This window comes from Tetranychus urticae, chromosome 3, assembly GCF_039701765.1.
Source record: "Tetranychus urticae isolate SD_2017Ah chromosome 3, NJAU_TeUrti_SD_1.0, whole genome shotgun sequence".
In the NCBI taxonomy this organism is placed as follows: Eukaryota; Metazoa; Arthropoda; class Arachnida; order Trombidiformes; family Tetranychidae; genus Tetranychus; species Tetranychus urticae.
This window is the reverse complement of record NC_142960.1, coordinates 17804430-17828425: the sequence shown is the minus strand read 5'-3', so window position 1 is coordinate 17828425 and position 23996 is coordinate 17804430. Positions and strand designations below refer to the sequence as shown.

The following is a 23996-nucleotide window of genomic DNA, read 5'->3' as shown; positions in this document are numbered from 1 at the left end:
TGGAAAATGATGGATTATATTCATTTCGACGATAAATTGTACCTTTTAATAAAGCGAAGTATGCGGAATGAAAAGACCGCTAGTGTCACTCAAGAGATATCAATAATACGATTGTGTCTCGACAAAGGAAGTGAACTTATTTCAAGTGCAATTGAAATTCGCTATAATCGTCCAGAGTTTCAAAACAATAAGATTACTGGAGCCATTTTCATTTGCATAGCATATTTTATACCCGAAAAAATTTTTCTTTTAATAACACACAAAAATCCCGACCAGACATTAGTACATAAGCGATGCTTTTTCAATGATTTTGTTTCATTGTTTGATGAAACTGGTGAAGAATGTGCTTCAGGTGCTAACAATTACACTTTAATGAGATACCATTTAAGATCAGAAGATCATAGTTGCCAAAAAACTACTTATAAAAATTGTTCTTCTAATGAGAATATTGTACCTTCAGTTGAACTCAATTTCACCCAGATATGGGATTATCACTTTATCTTTGCTGATGGTATGAGCGACTTGACAGGACTTGAATATGCTTATGATCATACTCAAAATGAAACTCATTTTTGCCACCAAAGGATTGGTTATGGTTATAAACAGATATGTATTGAAATTGACAAAAACTTCAATCAAGATGATTCCATTCAAAATGTTGAAGTGTTCTTTTTTGGATATCCTTTTTATTGGTTATATTTAAGTTATAACAATGTTCGTTTAAATGAAAGTAGACGGTGTGGACAATACAAATATTCAGGTTTACCATGTTATAAAAACGATGAAAAATCTAAAGACGATATCCAACTTCATTATTATTTCAATCATCGACCATTTGGTTTTTTTCACGTTACTAAAGATACTAATAGAGCATTTCGCACGTTGCTCGATCATTGTGTAGATTATGTCAGTTGTAATTATTGTATGATGTATGGTCAAAATATGGACTGTATTTGGTCCAATTCAAGATGTGAAATAAGGAAAGACCAAAATGTTACACAAACTGTGAATTATTGCTTTAAAATAACTTCAATTTCACCCTTAATGTTCAACTCTTCATCACCTGAAACTCTAACTATTGAGCTTGATAAACCACTGGAACTTAAGGTGCCAAAAGATTATTACGTTATCAAAGCTGGTCCACATAATCATTGCACCAACATAAAACCAAATCACAACGGATTAATCTTCAACTGCTCTATGCGCTTATCTGAATCGGGTAAATTTAAGATCAGTGTTAGTCTACAAAATGATAGATATGCTGATGCTATAAGTATGAGTGCTCTATCAGCCGAAAAGGTTGATATTGTTGCGCCCGAAGTTGAGCATGAATATTCATCAATCATCATTTTATTATTTTTGGGTTCTCTCTTAATTTCATTCTTACTGATAGTCTATTCAAGGTACAAGAAGCAGCAGTTCAAAAAAAGGTCCACATACTATTCATATAAGAATAAAAGAAAATTTTCTAATTCAAAAAAGCAAAGAGAATATTTTGAAACTACAAGCGCTATAACGCGGGTTAAAGCACAGATATTACCTTCCAAAATGAACACAACAAACGAGACAACCATTGAAACTAGACCATCGAGTAAACCTTGGACTTCAGTATCTTCTAGCTATTACACTCGTTGAAAGATTTTCATCTGACTTCTACATTGTCATGAATTTAAGCATCCATTTGCAGAGTATTACATTGCAACGTGAAACAATACTGCTTGAGCCCAAAATACCTTTCCATTTCTTTTCATATTACACTAAAAGGACAATCAAAGGGCCATTGAACTGACATAATGTGAAAAAATTCAATCGCAATTATTTTCTTTTCTAATATTAAACACTTGAAGCACCACCGATGCTCATCGACAAACGTTTTCTGGTAACCTAACTTTGATTTTTCTCAATGCTCGACAAACGCTTCAATTGAAGATATGTGTTTTGAAGTGTTTGCATTTAATGTACCAAAATATTGCATCTCAATTTGCAAATCATCTTTGCGCGTTTTTAAGTACACAATTCGAGTAATTTCAATTGTTTATTCATAATTAAATTAATCTATGAAATTTATCATTATTGGCTTTCAATTCATTCTTATAATATGAATAACTCTTCAAATCTTTTTCGCCATGACCAACTTGTCCATTTGTTTCAACTCAAATAAACCTAGATTGGTCAACTAAAGTGAACAGATTTTTATTTAAGGTTAACATTATTTATACTGATTAGTTTATTAACAGTTTCAAGTTTAGTCAATCCAAATCAAATTGCAAATCATAATTGGTCAAAAAATGTTACCACCAAGAACAATAGACGAACAAAATTAAAGGTATTTCAAGTATTGTAATTGCGAGTTGGTTAGAGTATGTAAGGTGAATGGTAATGTTAAAGTTGGTTGCCTCTTTGACTGACCCAATCCTTTGGTACCAATAAATTGTTGATTAAGTTAAATTGTGACCTGAAGTAAAGAAAAAAAAAGATTGAAAGAGAAAAAAATTAATACTTGAAAGAGTAATTAACTTAAAATAAAAGCAAATCAACAATCAAAGATGAATAAATTATTCAATCTTTGAGTTAATGGCAAAAGCCCAATGGATAAGGGTGAAAGTGAGTTACAATTATTTAAAACCAGCACCAATTGAAGCACCAAAAGCTAACCCAAGTGAGCTTATTAAAACAAGCAATTTCTTACGTTTCAGGTTAAATTTAAATTGTTGATGGGCTTGAGATTAACTTGATAGGGTTGGTAAAGCAAAATGAACATCTGATAAAATAATAACTTATAGTTTTTGGAAACAATTAAAAGCTCGATTGTTTGAAACTTGATTCTCTGTTAATCAACTAAGATGTCTTCAAGCTTCGTCGTCGCCTCCTCTTTCCAGGATTAGTTGAACTACTTGGATTAAGAAACTCTTTAGCTTCAGCCTCTCTGCCCATATCCAGGTATTCACAGCCCGTTCCTGGTAGACATATTTGACCTACATTTCGCTTACCAGTAAACAAAAATTTACCCATCGGATGACCACTCAGTCTATCAAGCATAATCTTTTTACTGTGGTCATCAGATTTTTTCAACATCTCACGAAATCTTGGTAAAACAAAACAATGCAATGTTTTAGGTTGACGATCATTTTTGGTCATTTTTGGGTTGATCCAAGTAAATTTGTAGACAATCGGTAAGAGAAAGTAAAAGAAACGGAATTTGATTAGTAAACGAATAAATTGTTGGACTTACGTGGTTTAAAGTGAACACAAAACAACAACTCTGATGACTTTTTGCGTTTCCATTTTTTTTGCTTGTTGCCTTTTTACTGTTATTTTCTGGTTTTCTGGTTTTGTTGGTTTGTTGGTTTTAACTTTTGGTTTTGTTTACGTTTCTTTGCACAATTTAAATAAACTGTTAACTGTTATCATTTTCAAGATTATCTTCTATTCAATCAATAATTGAAGGGTTGATTGTAAATGGTTGAAAATGGACGCTTCCTTCGACCTGGAGTCAATGAGGATTCCAAATATTTACGAGCATTGACTGCTGATAGTAATTGACGGAAATCACAATTGTAAGTCATTCCTGCATCAATAGTGCAACTGCGCTTCCAAGTCCTTTAGTTAAATTATAAAGTCAATTGTTATTCAATTTTCAATAAATTAAATCTTGATCCAAGAGTTTTATTGAAACAAACAACATGCAACAATAGATGAACTCACTGTGTATCAAAAAAATGGTAACTAAGGCAAGACATTCAAATGTAAATGGTTAAATGATCATAAATATTATAAATAATTGAAAGCCTTAAATACTAAAGCTTTTAATTCATTATAAAAATTAAATTATTCAAAACACTTTAATGGCAACAAATATCTTTGATTCAATTTTACGATCTATAGTTTACCTTAAAGGTTGTCTTGAAAATATCAATCAACTCACCTTGACTAGGATTGATCTTTAAACCATCAAATCATCAAATCAGCCCAATCAATAAACTATTACAATTAAATAATTTAAATACTTGTTTCGATGATTGTCTTTTAGATATTTATCACTATTTAAACGACAATACAAACTGTTATGTTTAAACAAAAGCCTTGCAACTCTTTGTTTGGCGCATTGTGATGATCGATACCATTGTATCAGATATGATGGATTAGGATCCATCCATAATCTTGACCAGAAACTGTTGTAATTTTAGATCTTTCAATTGAGTATTTTCCTGATTGTTGCTAGTTATTTATTATTTCTCATTAACATTGTTCAATTGTCATTGTGCTTCTTTTTTTCCTTTGTCCCAGACATAATGTTTACACTTGATTGTCAATCACATTAGATGTTATTATTATCACTAATAAAACGTCAACATTTTCAATCAACATGATTTGATGGATGGATTCCTCAACAACAACCCTGTTTATTATGTGTTGCTTTTTTTACTTCATTTGTTTAATCTTGCGAACTTGCTTTTCAATTAATTGTTAATGCATTAGACGTGCTTTACATAACAATTGGAATTATATAAAATTGAAGAGAAACGTAACTCAACAGTAAACTTGCATTGAACAATTCAACCCTTAAATTTAAAATTTACTTTTCACGCCTTCATCTGTTTAGTTACACATTTATCCAATTGTTTCAACATTTTTCAGAACCAATTTGATTACTTTTCTTGTTGTTATGTACATTAAAACGACAATTTTCAGCCTTTTTAATGTTAAGGTTCTGTAAAAATAGCGACTCACTCTTAATGTTGTCAATACAAAAATACAGATTGTAATGGTTTGTTTTTCCCTCAACTCTTTGTAACCATTACGTAGCGACCGTTGCGAAAGCTTTTCAAAATGTATTGTTAACGGTTAATTGTATTTCTAGTGTATAGATAATCATCATTAGTTTTGCTTTTTATTTCCATATTAGTTTATAATTAAACTCATTAGTAGTTTACTGTTCCCAAAATTGATCTAAATTGCTATTTGATCTCAATAGTCGACATTTTCGTTTGTTTTTGTGTAATTTCTCCTGCAACTCTTGTTTATGTACACTTATGTGTGTATATTTAATGCTATGCCACCTGGACTTGCACCTTAATTGAATGATCTGGATTCAAGGTTAAGGTTTGTCAATAGTTTACTAATCAATCTAATTGTGTTAAATTATTCACTCATTTATTCCTTGTATCTTTTTCCATCCGTTTTTTTACAGCTACTTTTTTCCATCACAATTTAATGAACTCCGATGGAATTGAACTCCAATGGAAAGCAATCAAGTTACATAATTTACTCTACTTCAATCAATCATTATCTTGCATTTTGTTCATTGACAGTTTAATTGGTTCTTTCCAAACCGATTACATATTTGTATTAGTTCAAAGTTGACCCCCAATACGACCTATCTGATTACTTTTATCAAGAAGCAACCAATTCTTTCTGCGACCACATAACAATAACTCTTGAATGGATCATCCACTTATTGTTAATCAAAGCTGTTGCTTCCTTAAAAATAGCAATTCTCATGATAACTCATGTTAGTCTGGAAGATTCGACCGGAAAAAAGGCAGCTATCACCAACATCAAAGGAGGATTTAATGATTTTTATGAATCTTTGTTGCGATTGCAGTCTTCTGCATCTTTAGACAAATCACAACACCATCATAAATCATTTATAAATCCATTATTGAGAAGGTTTTTGAACTTGAATGAATTTTCCCTGTTGACCCGTGTAAAGAGTCATCAAATTCATGGTCATACCTGGCTGATCTCAGAATAAAACCTTTCGATTTCAACATATTGGTATATAAGCAAGGACTAATCTTTTATGGGTAAATTCCTGATAAAGACAAATGCCAGCCTGATTATCTTGGTTCAAATTTCATTCCATCCTAATCATACTTATGTAATCAACTTAAAGCCCAGGTTTTAAAAGCTTGACCATCCTATGCATTTCACCACAACTCCTTATGTCTTCTTGGTGTCAACAACAAATATCAATGATTGACATTCGCTCTATAAGTTCCTGTCTTGCACCATGGCTTTTTCATCTACTTTTTATTAGGAGTTTTGAAACATTGTGGGTGTGATATTGAATCTCATTTAACATAAATTACTCTTTCAACTGACATGGTGGCAATGTTTGACGTGGATTGACTTTGTTTACAATAAACTTGAAACAATTGTGGATCATCAACAAGCAACCCAATATTACCTGGTTATCTTTTTGATTTCTAAAGACATAAGTAAACAAAGAGGTGATAAAAAAGCTAAATAAGAGGAAACAATAAGTTGATTTGACTCTATTTCACCTCAAGGTTATACCAGGTAATTATTCAAATCTCATCACCTAATTTCTCTAATTAAGGCGTAAAATTTTACTAATTGACTTTAATCTCTCATTATCTTTTTTCCGTATTTCCAACAGATATTTAATTAGCAGCATTTTTGCTCAAAGATTAAAATGAATTAATTTGTTTCAATCAGCATCAATGGATTTTTAAAGCTGAATGTTTCATTTCAAGATACAACTAAAGTTTCAAACATAAATAAGAAGTACATCGTACATTGTATTGTATATTGGCAAGAAAACTCAATTTTATCTAAAAAGGATGAAAAACTATTCCAGACTAACCATGATGATAAGAAAAGTATTCTTACTCTTAAGAAAAATTTCCAGTTCAACTCTATCACCTTTGCTCAATTGAATGGTTTAAAAATTATTTCATGAAATTGTTCCTGAGGTTGCATTAACTAAATGTCAATCAATTACAATATTTGAGATCCAAATGTTCCGGAAAAGTCTTCAATGCGAAAAATAAATTCCATGTTTTGAATCTCTTAAACCATGACACAGGCTAACATTCAAAAGATACAATATTTGAGGTAACAACTTTATACGATCAACCATAGCATTTGAAACCAAATATTTAATAACTTTCTTTTTCTACAGACCTGGTAAACATGGAACTTCAATCAAGCGCAATTTATTTTATAAACCTCAAAACTTTTCCATCAAAGCTACCATGAATTGTCGTAAATTTAAAGACCATTGGATCAAATTGTCAATGCTAATACTGTTCATGATTCTGATCCAATTGAATTTATTCATCCTTTCCATCTTCTTGGCCACAATCTTCAACAACTGACGATCAATATGATTAGAGTCATGGATCATTTTGGTTTCAAATAAGCAATTACCAATGAATGGTAATCGAAACAAGTAAACTTGGAAAAAACTATTACAACTTGGATCAAATAATTGCAATAACAATGTCAACCTCCAATTGGCAGTTCCAATTTTTTTTACTATACTGAGCAATGTGGTCAATCAGTTTAAACAGCAATTTAAAGTTGTTTCATTCAATCAAACTGGATGATTGGCAAAGAGAAAGCTAATTTCATTTGAAAATAACATCAACTAATTATGATGCCATGAAAGCCTGGATCTCAAAATATTACCAGCAATTTAAAGGAATCCATTGAGAGTGTAACTAAATGTTTTACTAAATTCCTGACCTGAATTATTTCGTAACTGTTTAAATTGTCGATCACACTTGGTTTAAAACCTTTTAAAAACAATCATCTAAACAAGTAAATTAATGAGACAGATTGAAAATCAAAATGTCATGATTGGAGTTTAAACTGAAAGAAGCTACAGTAATTCAAAGTGAAAGATATAATTTCAATGATGACAGCTTATGGAACTCAAATTCTCAGAAGAATCAAGTTAAGTGGATTTCAATGTTACCATGCTATTTTTTGGGTTAAATAATTCAGAGATGGAAACAAGCAAAAGATCATCTTTGTTAATTGTGGTACAAACGGTAAAATGGTAAAATGGAAAAAATAGAAAAGTTAATAAATTGGAAATATTTATAAGGCAACATTTCATGGAAATGCAAGTTTCAAGGAAGCTAAATCACGGAACCGGATAGTGCAAGGAGGAAGGAGTCTGGGAAAGTGTAACAATTAGCTTACCTGTAAGTTGATGGAGTTAACACTTTCTGTTGTCCCAATTCTGAGAGCAGATTTCTTAACTGAATCCATTCCTTGGCTGAATCAAGGTTATTACCGTTTGCCGAGATTAAACCTGCAACCGAACCAGCTGAAGGTGATCCTGACAATGATGATGAGGAAGGTGTTAATGAAGGTGAAGATGGATCTTGTTGTGAATCATCAGCTAGTCCAGTGAAAGTGTAATCACCAAGTGATTGACCGGGATCAGATGAATGACCATTTAGGGGTAAACTTGATACAAAAAAACAACCAAATGAGATATAAATTAAACAAACCTTCATGATGCTGATGAAGTTGTAACGATTGTTGAAGCAATTGTTATGACTAAGCTGTTTGCTGGCGTTAATTAACTTCATCTTTAAAATGTGATGGAAAAAAAGTGAAACAATAATCTAACTAAACAAAAAATGGAACGAATCGGGTTGATAAAAAATGGATGAAATAGCCAATAAGTTAACCTGTTGATTGTGAATTTACAAAGAGCAAATTGAGTTTGTTCAATTTGGTAAAAATCAGAGTTAAATATCTTAAATTCTGATTCTTACAGTTTCTTGAAGTGATCAACCAAACAGGATAACTCTTATATACACATGGACATTATAATTTATAAATATATGTTGATCATCTTAGTTTATGTATTTTTGTTTGGAGTGAGAAAGTGAATTAACTGCGCAAAGGATTCAAATTGATTGTAATTGTTATCAACAATATTACTAGTAGCGTGTTAATAATAATAGTACGGGGTTGAGCTTAACATGGGCGAGAACTTATAAGAGTGTTGAAACTCAGGGTTTGTGAACTTGCTCAGCGATTACGGTGAATGTTTGGTTTTTTTCATAACAGAAACTGAAGATGACGAGAAAGAGGAGGAGGAGGAGGAGAGAGAGTTGAAGGTGGGATAAGGTTACAGAGTGATTTGGGAGGATAAAAGATACTACATTTGATGACATTTAATTAAATTAATTGAATATTGCTTCTGGGTTTAACATACACAATCAAAATCAAATAGATTTTGTTGAACCATTTCAAGTTTACTCTTGATCGGGTGGAGATAATTGATGATAATCAAAAGGTGATGTTTAAATAACACACAGGGAGAGCGAGATAGAGATGATGATCAAGAAGATATAGATGAACATGAAGATGATAGAGATAATTCAGTATTGATGAAAAGATGAAATGAGTTGGTTAAAAAAAAATTGGAAAAGGTTAAATCTTTTCTCAAACAGCTTTTCAATTTTTACTTCAATTTCAAGCCAATCTTCCCTTTTCCTCTTTTGTATCATTTGAGTCTCATCTTTTGTCACTATAATCATTATCATTATCATCATGTTCATATCTTGATTTACCTTAAATTAAATATTTTTGTGATTAATATTGATATTTCTTGTGTCATTGTAAGACTTTGAAAGGTCGATGGTTTTATCAATGTTTTACCTGATGTTGGTGTGTGTTTGCTTCCACGTCATATAATATTCAATATTGTTACTGATTGTTGATTAAAGGATGATGATTGACAGGAAGACGATTGTTTGGTTTAATCATTAATTAAAGCAAATTAGATTTCATTTTGAAATATTCCCTGTAAACACAGCTATCTATTGCTTTCCATATTTTTAGATGTTAACCTTTTTCCTCAAGCTTAATGTTGCTCTTTTGTGCACCATTTGTGCCTAATTAAAGATTGTCTCAATGATAATTTATTTAATTAAAAGGCTGCCTTGATTGTTACATTGAATAATTTTAAAATTAACTCAACTCCAAATCATTTTTTACTCTGGTTTTACATTGGTTTTACTGTTGACATAAACTATGAATCGTGTCCAGTTGTGATTGTGTTACATTTGTTTAGATTTGTAATTTGTTTCAAGTGTCCAGCAAGTTAATTAACATTGAAAACCATTCAATGGACTTTATTTTAAACCCAATTTACATTGAAATTGTATTTTCTGGAAAAGCTAAAAGTGTCCTTTTGTTAAGGTCTTAATAGACATTTGTTTAAAGCTCATCTGGTTGATTGTAAATTATAAAAAGGCTAATTGTGAGTTATTTTGGGAATTGTTATCATTAAATTGATTGTCTTGGATGTGTATTAAACTGAATGATTATAATTTTGTTGACTTTGGATCAATGAGGATACTTGACTGTTTATTATTACCATTATTTATCGAGTAAACAAATGAAAAAGCCACAATTAACTTCCTTCTTTATCATTATCAGTGCTACTTATTAACAGCCAGGTAATCATGATCGTCATACAATCCATCTATTCACTGATTCAACCATATATTAATATGATTAAAACAATTGGTTAAAATCAATTGGCATAGCAACTGCAAATAGAAGTGAAAAATCAATGGCAAAGAATTGCCAAAACAATTCAACTTGTGTGTTATGAGATTCAATTATCATGTTAATGATCATCTTAGCAATCAATTTGTTGTGATAAAATTGACTCTGTTAATTGCTGATTTAGAGGTAAAAAAGGATCTAATTGCGATGTTGACGCTCAATTGAATACTTTTGTACTCATCTGGTAATCAATTGTTGAGATTGATTGAAAGGCTTGAGATAACATTAATTGACCATTGAATTTAATACAACATGGGATAGCTTTTGTTCAATTAAAATTGCCAATAATCTGGTTAACAGCCTGGTATGTGATAAATCAGCAATTATGCATTTAATTGTTATGGTCTGTGTAATTGTGAGTTAAAAATAAAACAATTAATCAATTGATCTGTCAAAATTTGATTTTCCTTCTCAACTTGAAATCATTTAATTCACAAGCCAATCAGATTGCAGATGATTCTCGCGCTTATTCACCACAGCAACAGAAAGACAAAGAAGGGTGAGTTAAGGTAGCCATTAAAGAAACGGTTATCAAAATGTTCTTAAATTATTTCAATGTTTCTTTTATTCAAATTATTTCTATCATTTGTGTATCAATCACAATTTGTTTATCGGACAATGTTTCGTCCCTGCCAACCACGACAACAGATTCCTGTGAATGTCATCTTCGCAACTTCGATCTATGCTCATCTCATCTAATCCTACTCTCTCAACCTGTACCAATGATGCCTCCTGGTGATGTTTTTGACCGTATGTGTGCCTTTCTCAATGAAAGCTATCAATGTCGGCAAGATTATTTGCACCGATGTTCAACCCCATCAGCATTAGTTATGATTCAACTAATGACACAACAAAATGATGCTGCCTTTAGCTCACTATGTTCCCCACCCGAGGCAATTCACTGGAAAAATAAGTATTCAGCTTCATATTATTGTTTACAATCAACTAAAATGCTTTGTAGACATTGTATGTACGATTATCAGGCTGGCCTGGAAGCAGCATTGGTCAACGAAACGACTCAAATTACTGGTGGTTGCTGTGCCTTTAATCGTCTGGTTGCATGTACCTCAGACATCATTTTGTCCACTTGTGGCGCGGACGCGTTAGCAGTTAGCAAAAAAATTGGTGCTATTTTTGCTTCTTCCGTTGCCAACAATCTTTGCCGTACTTATCCAGAGGATAGTCAATTTTGTCTCGATTTGCTACCACCGATTGGTACTTTACCCAAAGGCGATCATTTTGCTCACTATTCTCAAATATTTGGATCAAACCCGCAACTTTCAGGAGCTTGGGGTTCCATGAATGCTAATCAAGCGCCTCCAAAATGGACCGATATTTCCTCTTGGAGTAAAAAGCTGAAAACTTGAAATATTTGCTGACCAATGACTTACCTTTCTTCCATTTAATTGAAGAGGAAACTATTATCGACTGGTAATTTAATTTGAAAGAATCTCATTCGTCTTGATTAGTTATAAATCAATTTGCTCTTGGAAATAATCATCTTTGATTGCCTGTAAATTGAACATCCCAGTTAATCAATTGACTCGTTGAATCAAATATGTTAATCTTTCAACAGAATGTTCATAATACTTGTTAAAATGTTATAATTATTGAACTAATCACTTATAATCATCGAGTTTGTTTGTTCTCATTTCTTCTGACAATCATTTTTGCAACCAATAATGAGCTGATAATTTCCTTCAATGTGATATAAATAAGATTTACTGTGAATTTAATCAACTGTATTTGCTTAATCCAAAAGTAACATTTAACAGTAATTTGAACAAGGTAGAAAACTCAATGAGCCTCTTGTTCATCTTTTATGTTAAGCAATCAAATAAAAGATTATTGTTATCCACACAATTGACCTTAAATCTATTGTCAAATTGCGTACCCTTTTGGCAAAAAGCGCACATTAGATTCCCCGCTTTGATAGACTTAAATAGTCAGTCTCTACGACTATCTTATTCAACCATTTGTCGTCTTTGAATAGTAAATCTAACATAATTGGCCTGATTATTTCAGATCAAGAGTTGCCAGTAACAATATGTTGTTGATAGTTTTGTTTCAAGAATCTTATAACTTGTTGCACATGGTGAGTGTTTGATGATGTTGATAATAGCAAGTGAATAAGAAGTAATCTAGATGGCCACTCGACTCAATTAGAAAATTATCGACAATTATTATTATCATTCATTCGCTTCAGACTTTTTCACTTTTTCCCTCATTATCGTCAAGTTTTACTTTTCTTTCAAATATCAAACTGTTTTCTTTTTTCTGAAGAATAAGAAAACATTAAATGATTCTTTATCATTCCCATTGATTGGGTAATGTTAACAAGTATGATGTTGAACAGGATGACACTAATAACGATTAAAAAACACTTATTGGTTGATCAGTTGATTTTAAGTTAAATCATCATCTTGTTTATGTCAAGTTTCACATGTAAGTCAACATTATTTCCAGCATAGAATAGCGTTTAATCCAAAAGTCAACTCAATTTTAATCTTTCCCACACAAATTCAATTCATTGTTAGTTAACAAGGGCCAACATGTATTATCAGCTCATTGAGAGTACAATTGGGTTTACTTAACGTACACCTAGAAGGGAAAACAAAACATAGGATTTAGTATTAGCTTTAAAGGCTTTTCTAGGTATTACATGGTTAATTTTTTGTTAACACGTTGCTTGTCTAGAAGGAAACAAACGATAATTTTGGTGTAATAATTGCGATTAACATGAAAACTGGCGATAGATGACGGTTAGAAAGGGTAATCTGGTAGGTGTTCAAGTTACGGAAATGGTAAAAAATAACAACATTGAAAAGATAAGTTGCAAGTTAATCTGATGATCAACCTTAATTTTGTTTAGTCTGGCTTTTCACATGTTAATCTTTTGACAATACGACAGAGTTGCCACTTTTGACATGAATTAACAGATCTTATCAGACAAAATTAAGCCTTGAACAAATAATAATTACCTTATAATCAGCAAGTTGGTCAATAAATTAGCCTTGAAAAAGAGCAAAAGTCAAACCAAATGATAATAAAAATCCGGTCACAGGCTGAATACAAGAAGTTGAACATACACACATGATGACCACTTAAATGTAATGTTTATCTAGACATCGAGTGTTACCTAATAGCTCTTCAATTGCCAGATTAATGATACAATTGAAAATAAGATCCATTTTGATCACAGAATCACTGGAGAATCCCAATAGTTAAGAAATTGAAAAGGATGAAATAAAGGTAACTGTTTACATGTTCACTGACCTTTGCCAAAATGTAACTTGAGAAACAAAAATCTATTTTCCATTGTGATAATGAACTTGGATGAAGATGGTAAAGGTTTTAGATAAAAGTAAAAGCTCAAGAATGTTAAATCAATTACTAAATTAAGTAAACTATTAATGAATCTTTAAATTAAGATGAGTCTTTAAGATTAATCTTTTGAACCTTCAAATGGAACCCTTGCATGATATTCATATTTAGATGGTTCTACCCACCGCTAGATGGCGGTAAAAGAAAAAAGCAAAAACAAAGATTAGAGATGAACAGATGGATAAGAAAGTTTTTGTCCTCTTAGGAGATTCTTTTATCATTGTCTTCAAAGATTTGTGCAAGTTTAACTAACTTTTTAATTAATCCTAAGTTTCCATTTTTATTCAACATTAATTACAATTTTTTCTCAATGAAAATGACTATTTGTAATTTCATGAAAAGTCTTGAAGACTTGTTGGTCTGATGTGTTTGATCTCAATTACTTCTCAAAAGGATCTCTTCACTTCATCTTCACTATCATCACCATCGTCAACCATCATTTCCCATCTTTCCTTTTTATTGAGTAAATATTCCATTTCTTTTTCTCTCCAATGGTATAAGTTCATATGTTTAATAACTTATTTTATTATCATAATTTCATGTTTAAGCCATGGTCAATGATCCTTTTTTAGTGAGCATAATATTTTTACTTTTATTGACTTCACATTCTGCCGTCTCTTCAACACCTCCGGTTCGTACTTGTGAACAGATCAAATTTGAATCGTGTAAAAAGATTGGATATAATGTTACGGGTTTTCCAAATTCAGCTGGTCATGAGACTCAAGATGAAGCAGGGCAAACGTTTCAAACGTTTGACCCTCTCATTAAATTCCGATGTTCCTCTCAGTTGAAATTTTTTTTGTGTTCAGTTTATTTTCCTATGTGTACCGAGAAAATTGTTCAAACAATTGGACCGTGTAGACCCTTTTGTGAAACTGTACGTGATAGGTGTTTACCGATACTCAACGATTTTGGCTTTGCTTGGCCATCTTACATGAATTGTAGCTTGTTTCCAGCAGCTAATGACAATCAAACTATGTGCATGGTAGGTCCAGGAGAAGAAGAAATTGAATCAATTGCAAATGTACGGAAGATTAAGCCAATATTGGATTTTAAACCGTCGTTTGCTCAAGATAAAAGCCATGATAAAGTTTATGGCTCAGAATCGGCTGATGTTGTTACACCAACAATACTCATACGTTCACCTTCATTGAATTATTCCAGCTTTCCTTCACCTATTCCAGACCCTTGTCGTGGTTACAAGTTTCACCAACAATATTTCAGAGTTACAACTCGTTCCAATACTACTCAATGTGTTCATGATTGTTTAGCTGATATTTTGTACCTTTCATCAACTAAACAATTTGCAGGATTTTGGATAGCATTTTGGTCCACCTTTTGCCTCGCCTCTTCAGTCTACGCCATTTTTGCATTTTTCTCCTATCCAAGTCGCTTTCAATTTCCTGAAAAGATGATAGTCTACATGGGAATAAGTTATCTTTTTTACAGTGTAACCCATTTGTTCTGCATATTGATAGGCAGAAATTCAGTTGGATGTTACGATGAGCCTCAGTTTCGTGCTTCTCTTCTTATCCAAAATGGTAATGAAAACGGTTATTGTCTGCTAGTTTTCGCTCTCCTCTATTTTTCAAGCCTTTCCAGTTTACTTTGGTGGCTCATGATAACAATTTCCTTGTTTTACGTTACAACTCATCAATGGTCTTGTAAAGGGTTGGAGAGTTTTTCCAGTTACTTTCACAGCGCTGCATGGGGAATACCTCTACTTGTTACTGCGTGTATCTTATTCAAATTTGATATTGGCGCTGACGAGTTAACCGGTATCTGTTATGTTGGCAATCATGATCAGATCGCATTGCTTATGTTCGTGATCGCACCCTATGTATTTTTTCTTGGCACTGGAATGCTTATTTTCCTCTTATTTGTCAGAGAGTATTGTAAAAAAACAGACCAGAAGATCTATCCAACGTCCACACCTCTTGTTCAAAGTCATGGTAGTTATCAATCATCAGTCGAAAAAATCAGCTTTAACAACGCTTCTTCTCACAATTCTCACCCATTAATTTTATCATCAAAAACTGTTTGGACTAGTCCTAAATTAACCGAACAACTCGGTTGGTTGACTCGTCTGGCAATGTTTCAAATCATTTATTTTGTCATCTCTTCCTACCTATTATTTGTTTCCTTTTACGAATATCTCTACCGAGATGCTTGGTATTCCAGTTTGGGCTCCGAATTACCCAATGTAGAGGTCATGTCCCTGAAAATTTTCATGTCTTTTTTAGCTGGTATTATGACCGGAATCTGGGTATGGATGTCAGCACCAAAAATTCCTTTTTCTACCAAACAAGATTGGAAAAAGTCGTTAACATCAAATGCGATTCCGAACAGTCATCAAACTCTTCCGGTAGGATCATTGGCAACACTTGACAGTCGAGGTCGCTATTATCACCGTGGAAGCGAAACCACAGTTTGATGAAAATTGACATTTTTCACCAGCAAAACATTTGTAATTTGTAAATTTTTCTGTATAGTTTTTTTAAACTCACTCATTGTTAGTGACATTCAATTTCTACTTCTCTCCTCTTCCCTTTTCACTCGCCATTTCTCATTCTCTCATTACTGTCATCATAGACAATTAAGTTTAATGTAACATTGCCATCCTCGCCATCCTCGATCTAATTCACTGTAAATATTTCCTTCAGTCCTTCAGTGCATAACTTTGTAAAATTATTGTCATGTTTGATTGAAAAAAGAGACCAAAAAAGCCGCTTCTAAGGTTATAATGTAAAAAATTGTCTTATAAATGAATCGTAATCGTAAAGATTAAAGTAATATAATGTCAGTAATTGTAATAATGTAATTGATAACATTAATAAAAACCAATATTACTATCAAACAAACATAAAAAACTGATTGTAAATAAAGACTGAATTTAGTGAAAGTTAATCAAAATTCTCACGATTCTTTCTTTCGGTTTAAAAGCTAAAATGTAAATAATTTGACTTCTGATTATCTGATATGAAATTTGTCTGAGAAATGCAAGATTTATATACATTTATGTGTTCTCAGTAAAATAAAGAACCCAATTGTGATTAATTGTTCACTAAAGTAGTAAACATTGCTGTTTATCATCAGATAGACATCTTTAGATAGTCTTCCTCAGTCATCCTCTCCTTTGTCTCTCCTCGTGTTTATTTCTCAAGAAATGATATTTCCAAAGTAATCAGAAGCATTCATTGAATGATTGTAGGAAAGACAAGAAATAGGAATAATCGTAATTAGAATGAAAATGTTCATCTTAAACACTTTTCATCTCAAGTGTTCAATGGATTCTGAAATATCTGTTATATTCAACTCAACTTAATGTTGATTAATTGAAATGGCAACCTCAATATAAACCTTGCTATTGATACTGATACTTTTGTAATCAAACGTTATGTTAGGCTAAGTTATCAATTCAAAGTTGTCCTTGTTTTACATGGTAAACAGTTGAAGATGAAGATGAGGAAAGGCCAAGATGAATGAAGAGAGGCAAGAAATGGAAAAGATGAACAAGATGAAGAAAGTGAAGTGTAAGAAACATCAACTTGATGGATTGGGCTGCAGTTTTTAGAGCAACAAAAACTCAAGAGAAGCAAAAATGCATACAAAATTGGGCCTTTTACTTGTTTGTTTTTTGGTCATTTTTAAAGACGATCAACAGTGAAAGAGAAAAGGAAAGAGGAAGAAGATGAAGATGAAAGAGGAAAGATGATGTTACCAGAGACAAGAAGACGGAAGAGGTTGATGGGAAACTGGTAAACTGACTCAACAAGAGCTTCCAGTGTGATTGTTATGTTTAGGTTAAACTGTAGGCCCAGCAAGTATAGATTAGCGTTTAAAGCTCACAATTGTCAGTTTTGTACTTACAATTTGTATAGATTCTGGGTTCACATTTTACATTGTTCAACTTTTATGTTTAAATTGGTTTTCAATTGTAGCTGAAATTCCCATTTTTGTTGAATTTCATTTTCTCCGGTAAATTCATTTCAATTACTGATGTATCTGATTAACTAATGGATAGTCTATTTGAGTTTAAACTCTTTCTATTTTCAAGGATAAAATCTGTGATAATGATCAAGTTAACACTTGAAATTAACTCAAATTGGTGTGAAAGTGTTTAAATTGTACAATAATTGGAACTGATTACAGCCTTAACTTTTGTTTGAACAATTGATTTAATCATTGACCAACTCTTGAAGCTTTTTACAAAGCAAATAGCGAAACAAATTAGGACAAGATGTTGAGAGAAAAGGATTGACAATAAAAATTGACTGACCATTAAACACCTTGTAAAAAAACACATAATTCAATGGTCAAGTAATTCAATTCAATTATCAATTCAATTTGCCCAATTTAACCACAAAAAATGAAATTACTTTAACCATGATTTGAAAGCAATTTGAACAAACGAGACTTTCAGGCGACTTTGAAATATCCATTTCTGATTGGATCGCTCTTCAATTGTCGCCTTGTGAATCAGGATTAACAGTCGGCAATTTTAATCTTCAAAGGTCGGATCTGAAATGTTAAACGCTTTGATAAAGCTTAAGGATAAATTAATCCATTGTTTGCAGCTTAAAACCAGATATAGCCTCTGATGTAATCCTGGTTTAAGATCTTCTGATTATCTTCTGAGCCACTTCTTGTCTCTATCCTTTGCTGTTTTGTCGGTGATAATATTATTATTAGCCCAAGACTCTTAGGATGATTAACAAGACAATTAACAATACAAACCTTAAAAACCAGATGAACCTAACTTAACCCAAAAGAAACCAGAAAATGTTTACCAAATGAAAAATGGAAAACATTTTGAATGCACTTTCATTTGCTGTTTCAATTTTTACCATTTATTTGATCAATATAATAACTTTCATTTTCATCGCCATTTCGATCTTTGATTCTCGCTAAAAGTCTCAGTTTATTTACATTTCTGGTTTCAATACTTTGTACTTAATTCCGAATCATTGGTGGGCGAATCTGTGAATAATAAATTAATGTGTAATATTACAAAAATTGAGGTTTTTACCATAAATTAACTACTGAACAAATATTGGTCGTTAGTCTCTAGGCTTGGTGTTGATTGTCGACTTGATGTTTCTTCCGTGCAAAGAAATTTTCCAAATTTGATTTATACCTGAAAACAATTAGCCTTGTACTTATTCCCATAAATGTCCAACCGTAAAGTCAACAGGTAAATATAAAGATGAAAATGCGTTTTAACTAGAAAAGGTGAAAAAAAATATTTACTATTCACAGTTGATTTGTTACTATCAATCTAATCAATTAAATTGTCTGGCAGCAACCATACAGACCAAACAAATACGGCAACAAACCAAAATAATGGTTTCTGTTTGCTTTTGCTTTGACCATTTTCATTGAAAGCAAAGCTTGAGACAGGTTGGTCATGAGGTGATGATAATGAAGACAGTGAGAAATGAGAAAATTAAGAAAATGAAACAAAAAGAAAAGAAAGAGAAGATAAAATAGACAGAAGAAGAAGAAAGTTAATCAATTTTTAACCAGAAAAGTAACTGATGTCTCAAAAGTTCATTTGCATTGACTGTTGTCAGCTTATTTAATGGACATTTTTTTCGGATAAATTATGGCAATGATGGTGTCCATCATGGTGTTGATTGTGATGACGATTAGGAGGATGATTAATTTATGAATTTTTTACTGTGAAAGGTTCTTGGAGTCTTTACAATACCGGATTGAAGGAAAGGTGGAATCAATCGACATCAAGTTACTGCTAGTTATTGAAATATAATAATAGATCCATTCAAGCTCTTCCAAATACAATCAGTTGATTCCCACCTTGTCTTGCAACATCATCTTCACCATCATCATCTTTATCATCATCATTTTCATCTTCAACCATCATCGTGGTCTATTGAAATCTATTGGTGCAAAATAGATTCACAATATTTTGTCTCTTGTTGGAGGTGGTGTTAACCAAATTTGTTTGCTGCTTTGAAACCTGAAATAGCAGATTGTGTGCTCAATGTTGTTTTGTTAATACAATAGTAAATCACTATCAAGACTTTCTCAATTGAGAATCAAATTCAATCCGAACAATCAACATTAACTTTTTCAACTTACCTAATTTTTTTACCTTCCCATTATTCATTTTTATTTTTCACCAAGTTTTAACGAGATTAAACGCTCATTTTTATTTTAACCCATTCTGAATCATTTTTTACTTAATCCATGATTTGATTTGTAGTTTTAACTAATATATTTAATATATATTACCAATCAACTATAACAATCAAAAAGGTAAGTATGATCATGATTTGTGATTTAGTTTGAAAATCAAAGATTTTTGGATCAATATTTAAGTAACCTTTACTCTCGTTAGAGGGCTTACCAGACATTTTGTTGTTTCCCACCAATGCAGACAAATTGATTAATTTTTTGCTTTTGTCTTCGTTTTAATATAAAATGTTATTCTTTGTGTTTCTCATTTCATCTCTTGTCCAATAATTTAAGGATTTACAAATTTGTTATCAATTCTGTTTGTTAAACATGGTTGCCATCACATCAATCACTCAAACTTATTCAAAGAATGAGGTTGACAGAATTCGTGAGATTATCAATGAGAATCTAACTGAAAGAAAAATGTCCATCCGATCTAAGCAAGAAACCTCATCATCGCCATCGACACCATCAGTCACCACATCATCAACAGTCTCCTCAACACCAACCAAATGGTCAACATCACCTGAAACCTCATCAGAATCAACTAAACACCCGCCAATAGAACCAACCCAAGTAATTGTATGGAGAAATGTCTTTGCCTTTGTTATTCTACACTCTTCACTTGTTTATGGACTATTCAAATTGTTTACTAACCCTCCTTGGTTAACCATGGCTTACGGTAAGTTAATTGGTTTCTTCAATTAAATCCATCAGTGTTAGAGTTAGTTAACCCTTCCAGACATTCAATTTTCGTAAATTCAATCCTATGCCATTCATTTATTCATTAACCGTTAGAAACATGCTATTAATTTAGCTCTTTGACTTTTAGATAGTTTTTTGATTGTAAACATTGTAGTATTTCAATCATTAATCTATCGATTATTTACCTATTAATTTTAGAAGGATACTTTAATTAATTAATAGCTTCGAAATAGCCTTCATTAGTATCTTGTAAATTAAAATCTTGAGTTTTCCTATTTTATAAGGATCCACAAATATGATGGTACAGTCTGTTTGAAGATTATAGTGAAACCATTTTGTGGTTCCGTTTCAATCATTGAAAAGCTCCTGTTCGAAATGATTGCTCAGTCTGCCGATTGTTCTTCTTGATTCAATTATTTGATTTGATTTATTTGTGAGTGTTAGAACATCCTCAGACAGACTTTTTCATTTTTTGAAAATAACTTAAAATTCAATCGCCATTTTTGGCGGACTCAAAAAATGACGTCTTGAATTGGTTATTACCGATATTTCCCTTTCATCCAGTTAATGAGGCGATTGACAGTTTAGAATAAGCAATTCTTTGGAAATCAATAAAATTAACAATAGATTTGAATTTGTTGATTTCCCATAAAAGTTGCAGTTAATTGTGAAATCCGGTTGAAAATATTCAATAGCTTTCGATATTCAATTCCAAGTAAATTGGAGGCACTTTTTTCGCAAATTTTCAATAAATTCATTTCGAGTTTATTGATAATTAGCTGCTTTTATCATTCAACTCAAAGTTGAATTGCAAGACACTCAAGTACTTATTTGTTTTTTTCAAAATTTGAATTCAAGGGAAGCGATGAGGCTTGAGGTGAGGCCATTATGAAGTACATTTTCGTTCAACTTTCTCCTTTTATTTGATACCATCTCTTCCAATCATTTGAAAAGTGAAAGGTTTTTCAAACATGATTAGTTTTACCTGGTTCAAGTATATGAATTATTAGATTAAAGAGTAACAGTTTTAACCCGTCGATGGTAAGGTATAATTGTGATGAAAATGTGAATTCAACTCACAACTTCAAACGTTCAACAAAGAACTCTTAACAGTGCATAACCCAATATTCAGCCAAAAATGGATCTTTACTATTTCATGATGGCATCAATTCTATTCTTTTTTTCTCCTCTTTCATCTTCAAATAACCTGTTTCTGTTAGATAGCGAAATGTCTTTAACAAATTGACCTTTTTCCTTTCATTTTCAACTTCTTCGCAAAATAATTTCACTCTTTTTTTCTCATTTTTCTCATTGTTTCCTTTAGCATTTGTCTTTGGATCCACCAGTGGTTTGGGTATTACAGCGGGTGCCCATCGTCTCTGGTCCCATCGAGCTTACAAAGCTAAACTTCCTTTGCGAATTTTTCTCGCAATTTTACAAACAGTTTGTGGACAGGTAATTGGTCAATCAACAACATTTAGCTTTTGATCAAGATGGTTTTATTCATAATTTCCGTTTAATTATCAACATCAATATTTACTGTCATGAAAGTCAGTTAATATTTTGATATTGTTTTTACGTTTAGATTATCTAATGACAAACAATAGCTGAAAGGCTATTATTAAAAAAAACATTATCAGCTTGACTGGTGTTTGGTTTCCATTTTGACGTTAGTTAGCTATTTTTCCATGAATAATAATATACTCAAAATATTGGATGATTACAATAATTTGTTTATAAAAAGTCAGCCTAATACGGAAGAATGGAAATTTTAAGTTATTAAATAAATGGGTAAAATCATTCGTTGATCAGACAATTTCATTTCAATTTAAAAGATTCACTTAAGCTTATTCAACAAATGAGTATACTCAATGATAATTATAGGATTTGACTGCCATCAATAAATCAAATTTACTGATTCTATTCAATTATTTCTTCATTATAGAACAATATCTATGAATGGTGTCGAGATCATCGAGTTCATCATACGTACAGTGAGACGGACGCAGATCCACACAATGCCAATCGAGGCTTCTTTTTTGCACACATGGGTTGGTTATGTGTTAAAAAACATCCTGATGTAATCAATAAGGGACGCTTAGTTGATTGCTCTGATTTATTAGAGGACCCGGTGGTTCGGTTTCAAAAAAATTACTTCCTTCCATTGGCTATTCTTTGTTGTATAATTATTCCCTCAGCAATTCCAATTGTCTGTTGGAATGAGTCTTTTTGGAATGCATTTATGCTTGCCGGTTTGGCTCGTTATTGTATATCTCTCCACTTTACATGGCTGGTTAATTCTGTGGCTCATCTTTGGGGTAATCGTCCATATGATGTTACCATTGGAGCTCGAGAAAACAAATATGTAATCATTGGTGCACTTGGTGAAGGCTTCCACAATTATCATCACACCTTTCCCTGGGACTATTCAACATCAGAGTTGGGTTGGAGATGGAATCTGACGACTTGCTTTATCAACACAATGGCCAAAATTGGTCAGGCCTATGATTTAAAGACTGCACCAGTTAAGATGATTGACGCTCGTATTAGGCGGACTGGTAACTTTAAGGAACATTACTCGTCTCATGGCAATTCAGTAATGTCAACACTTTAAGGGGAATAAGCAACATTTTACAAAAAAAACACAAACACGGAATTGAATTTCTATTTTTAGCTTTAATTACAACCAATGCTGATGAATCCAAGTAATTGTTCTAGATAACTGATTTCTTACTTGATTCTAGGCAATCGGTTATAGCCATTTTTAATCTCTCATCAAATTTAACTCGGAGATTATTTTTACATTATGTTTTAGACCATTTCTTAATTTTATTTGTTTTTTTTCTGTTTTTTTGTTTGATTTATTTTACAACATGTTGATGTTAAATAATGATTCACCATGAAAACTAACCCATAATGAGATTATCTAACTCACAATGCAATTTATTGTCTATTTGCTTGTCTTTAAACTTTTATGTATCATCTCTGCTCTTCATCTCATCTTATCCTCATCATTCTTCAACAAATCTTCACGCCTCTTCCCTTATAACAACATTAAGAAAGCCTACCATTCAAACTCTAGTTTTAAATGGCCTCTTCATAATCTAGTTAACCTTTAAGTTAAGGTTGGGTCAAGGATATAAGTCATCACTTGCGCTTTGAATTACAAATGTAATTCAAGTCTCCAATTTTTAGTTCAAAAAAATTCACAATGTAGTCACGAAGCAGGTAATAGTTAATCATCAATAAATTGTACGAGTTAATTAATCGTTTGTTACAAATCCCCGCATTCCAGTGTGGAACTGTCAAAATAATTTTCCCAATCGATGCATTAAAATTTCCTAACAAAAAAGAATTGACGA

At 32.0% G+C, this 23996-nt stretch overlaps 4 protein-coding genes and 2 long non-coding RNA genes across 10 annotated transcripts; 4 read left to right on the top strand and 2 right to left on the bottom strand.

The window, feature by feature from the left end:
- Positions 1-2177: 2177 nt before the first annotated feature.
- LOC107363276 (uncharacterized) lies at positions 2178-8601 on the bottom strand. Of its 5 annotated transcripts, none has more exons than XR_016199984.1 (3): positions 7957-8601; positions 2690-3600; positions 2178-2455 (listed from the first exon to the last, which is right to left on the bottom strand). XR_016199984.1 is itself a non-coding variant. In XM_015930483.3 (3 exons), the coding sequence occupies exons 1-3, from the start codon at positions 8349-8351 to the stop codon at positions 2439-2441; spliced, it is 507 nt and encodes a 168-aa protein (XP_015785969.1). In that variant the 5' UTR covers positions 8352-8601; the 3' UTR covers positions 2178-2438. The 5 variants fall into 5 exon arrangements, 1 of the variants encoding a protein (XP_015785969.1); XR_001568840.3 differs by having other exon boundaries at positions 3233-3600; XR_003082352.2 differs by having other exon boundaries at positions 2614-3085.
- Positions 4199-8624, top strand: LOC107363278 (uncharacterized). Its single transcript, XR_001568845.3, has 4 exons — positions 4199-5103; positions 5192-6303; positions 6404-6861; positions 6929-8624. It is a non-coding gene; the product is annotated as an uncharacterized LOC107363278 (long non-coding RNA).
- A 314-nt stretch (positions 8625-8938) lies between these two features.
- On the top strand, positions 8939-12210 carry LOC107363331 (uncharacterized). Its single transcript, XM_015930547.3, has one exon. The coding sequence runs from the start codon at positions 10884-10886 to the stop codon at positions 11712-11714; it is 831 nt and encodes a 276-aa protein (XP_015786033.1). The 5' UTR covers positions 8939-10883; the 3' UTR covers positions 11715-12210.
- A 540-nt stretch (positions 12211-12750) lies between these two features.
- On the bottom strand, positions 12751-13468 carry LOC149093519 (uncharacterized). Its single transcript, XR_016199985.1, has 2 exons — positions 13329-13468; positions 12751-12948 (listed from the first exon to the last, which is right to left on the bottom strand). It is a non-coding gene; the product is annotated as an uncharacterized LOC149093519 (long non-coding RNA).
- A 303-nt stretch (positions 13469-13771) lies between these two features.
- Positions 13772-16641, top strand: LOC107363188 (frizzled-4). The gene has a single exon (XM_025160991.2). The coding sequence runs from the start codon at positions 14282-14284 to the stop codon at positions 16163-16165; it is 1884 nt and encodes a 627-aa protein (XP_025016759.2). The 5' UTR covers positions 13772-14281; the 3' UTR covers positions 16166-16641.
- A 2900-nt stretch (positions 16642-19541) lies between these two features.
- Positions 19542-23989, top strand: LOC107363189 (acyl-CoA desaturase 1). The gene is made up of 4 exons (XM_015930372.3): positions 19542-20010; positions 20224-20611; positions 21959-22089; positions 22580-23989. Exons 2-4 carry the CDS (start codon positions 20260-20262, stop codon positions 23246-23248), a joined length of 1152 nt encoding a protein of 383 aa, XP_015785858.2. The 5' UTR covers positions 19542-20010; positions 20224-20259; the 3' UTR covers positions 23249-23989.
- The last annotated feature ends 7 nt before the right edge of the window (positions 23990-23996 follow it).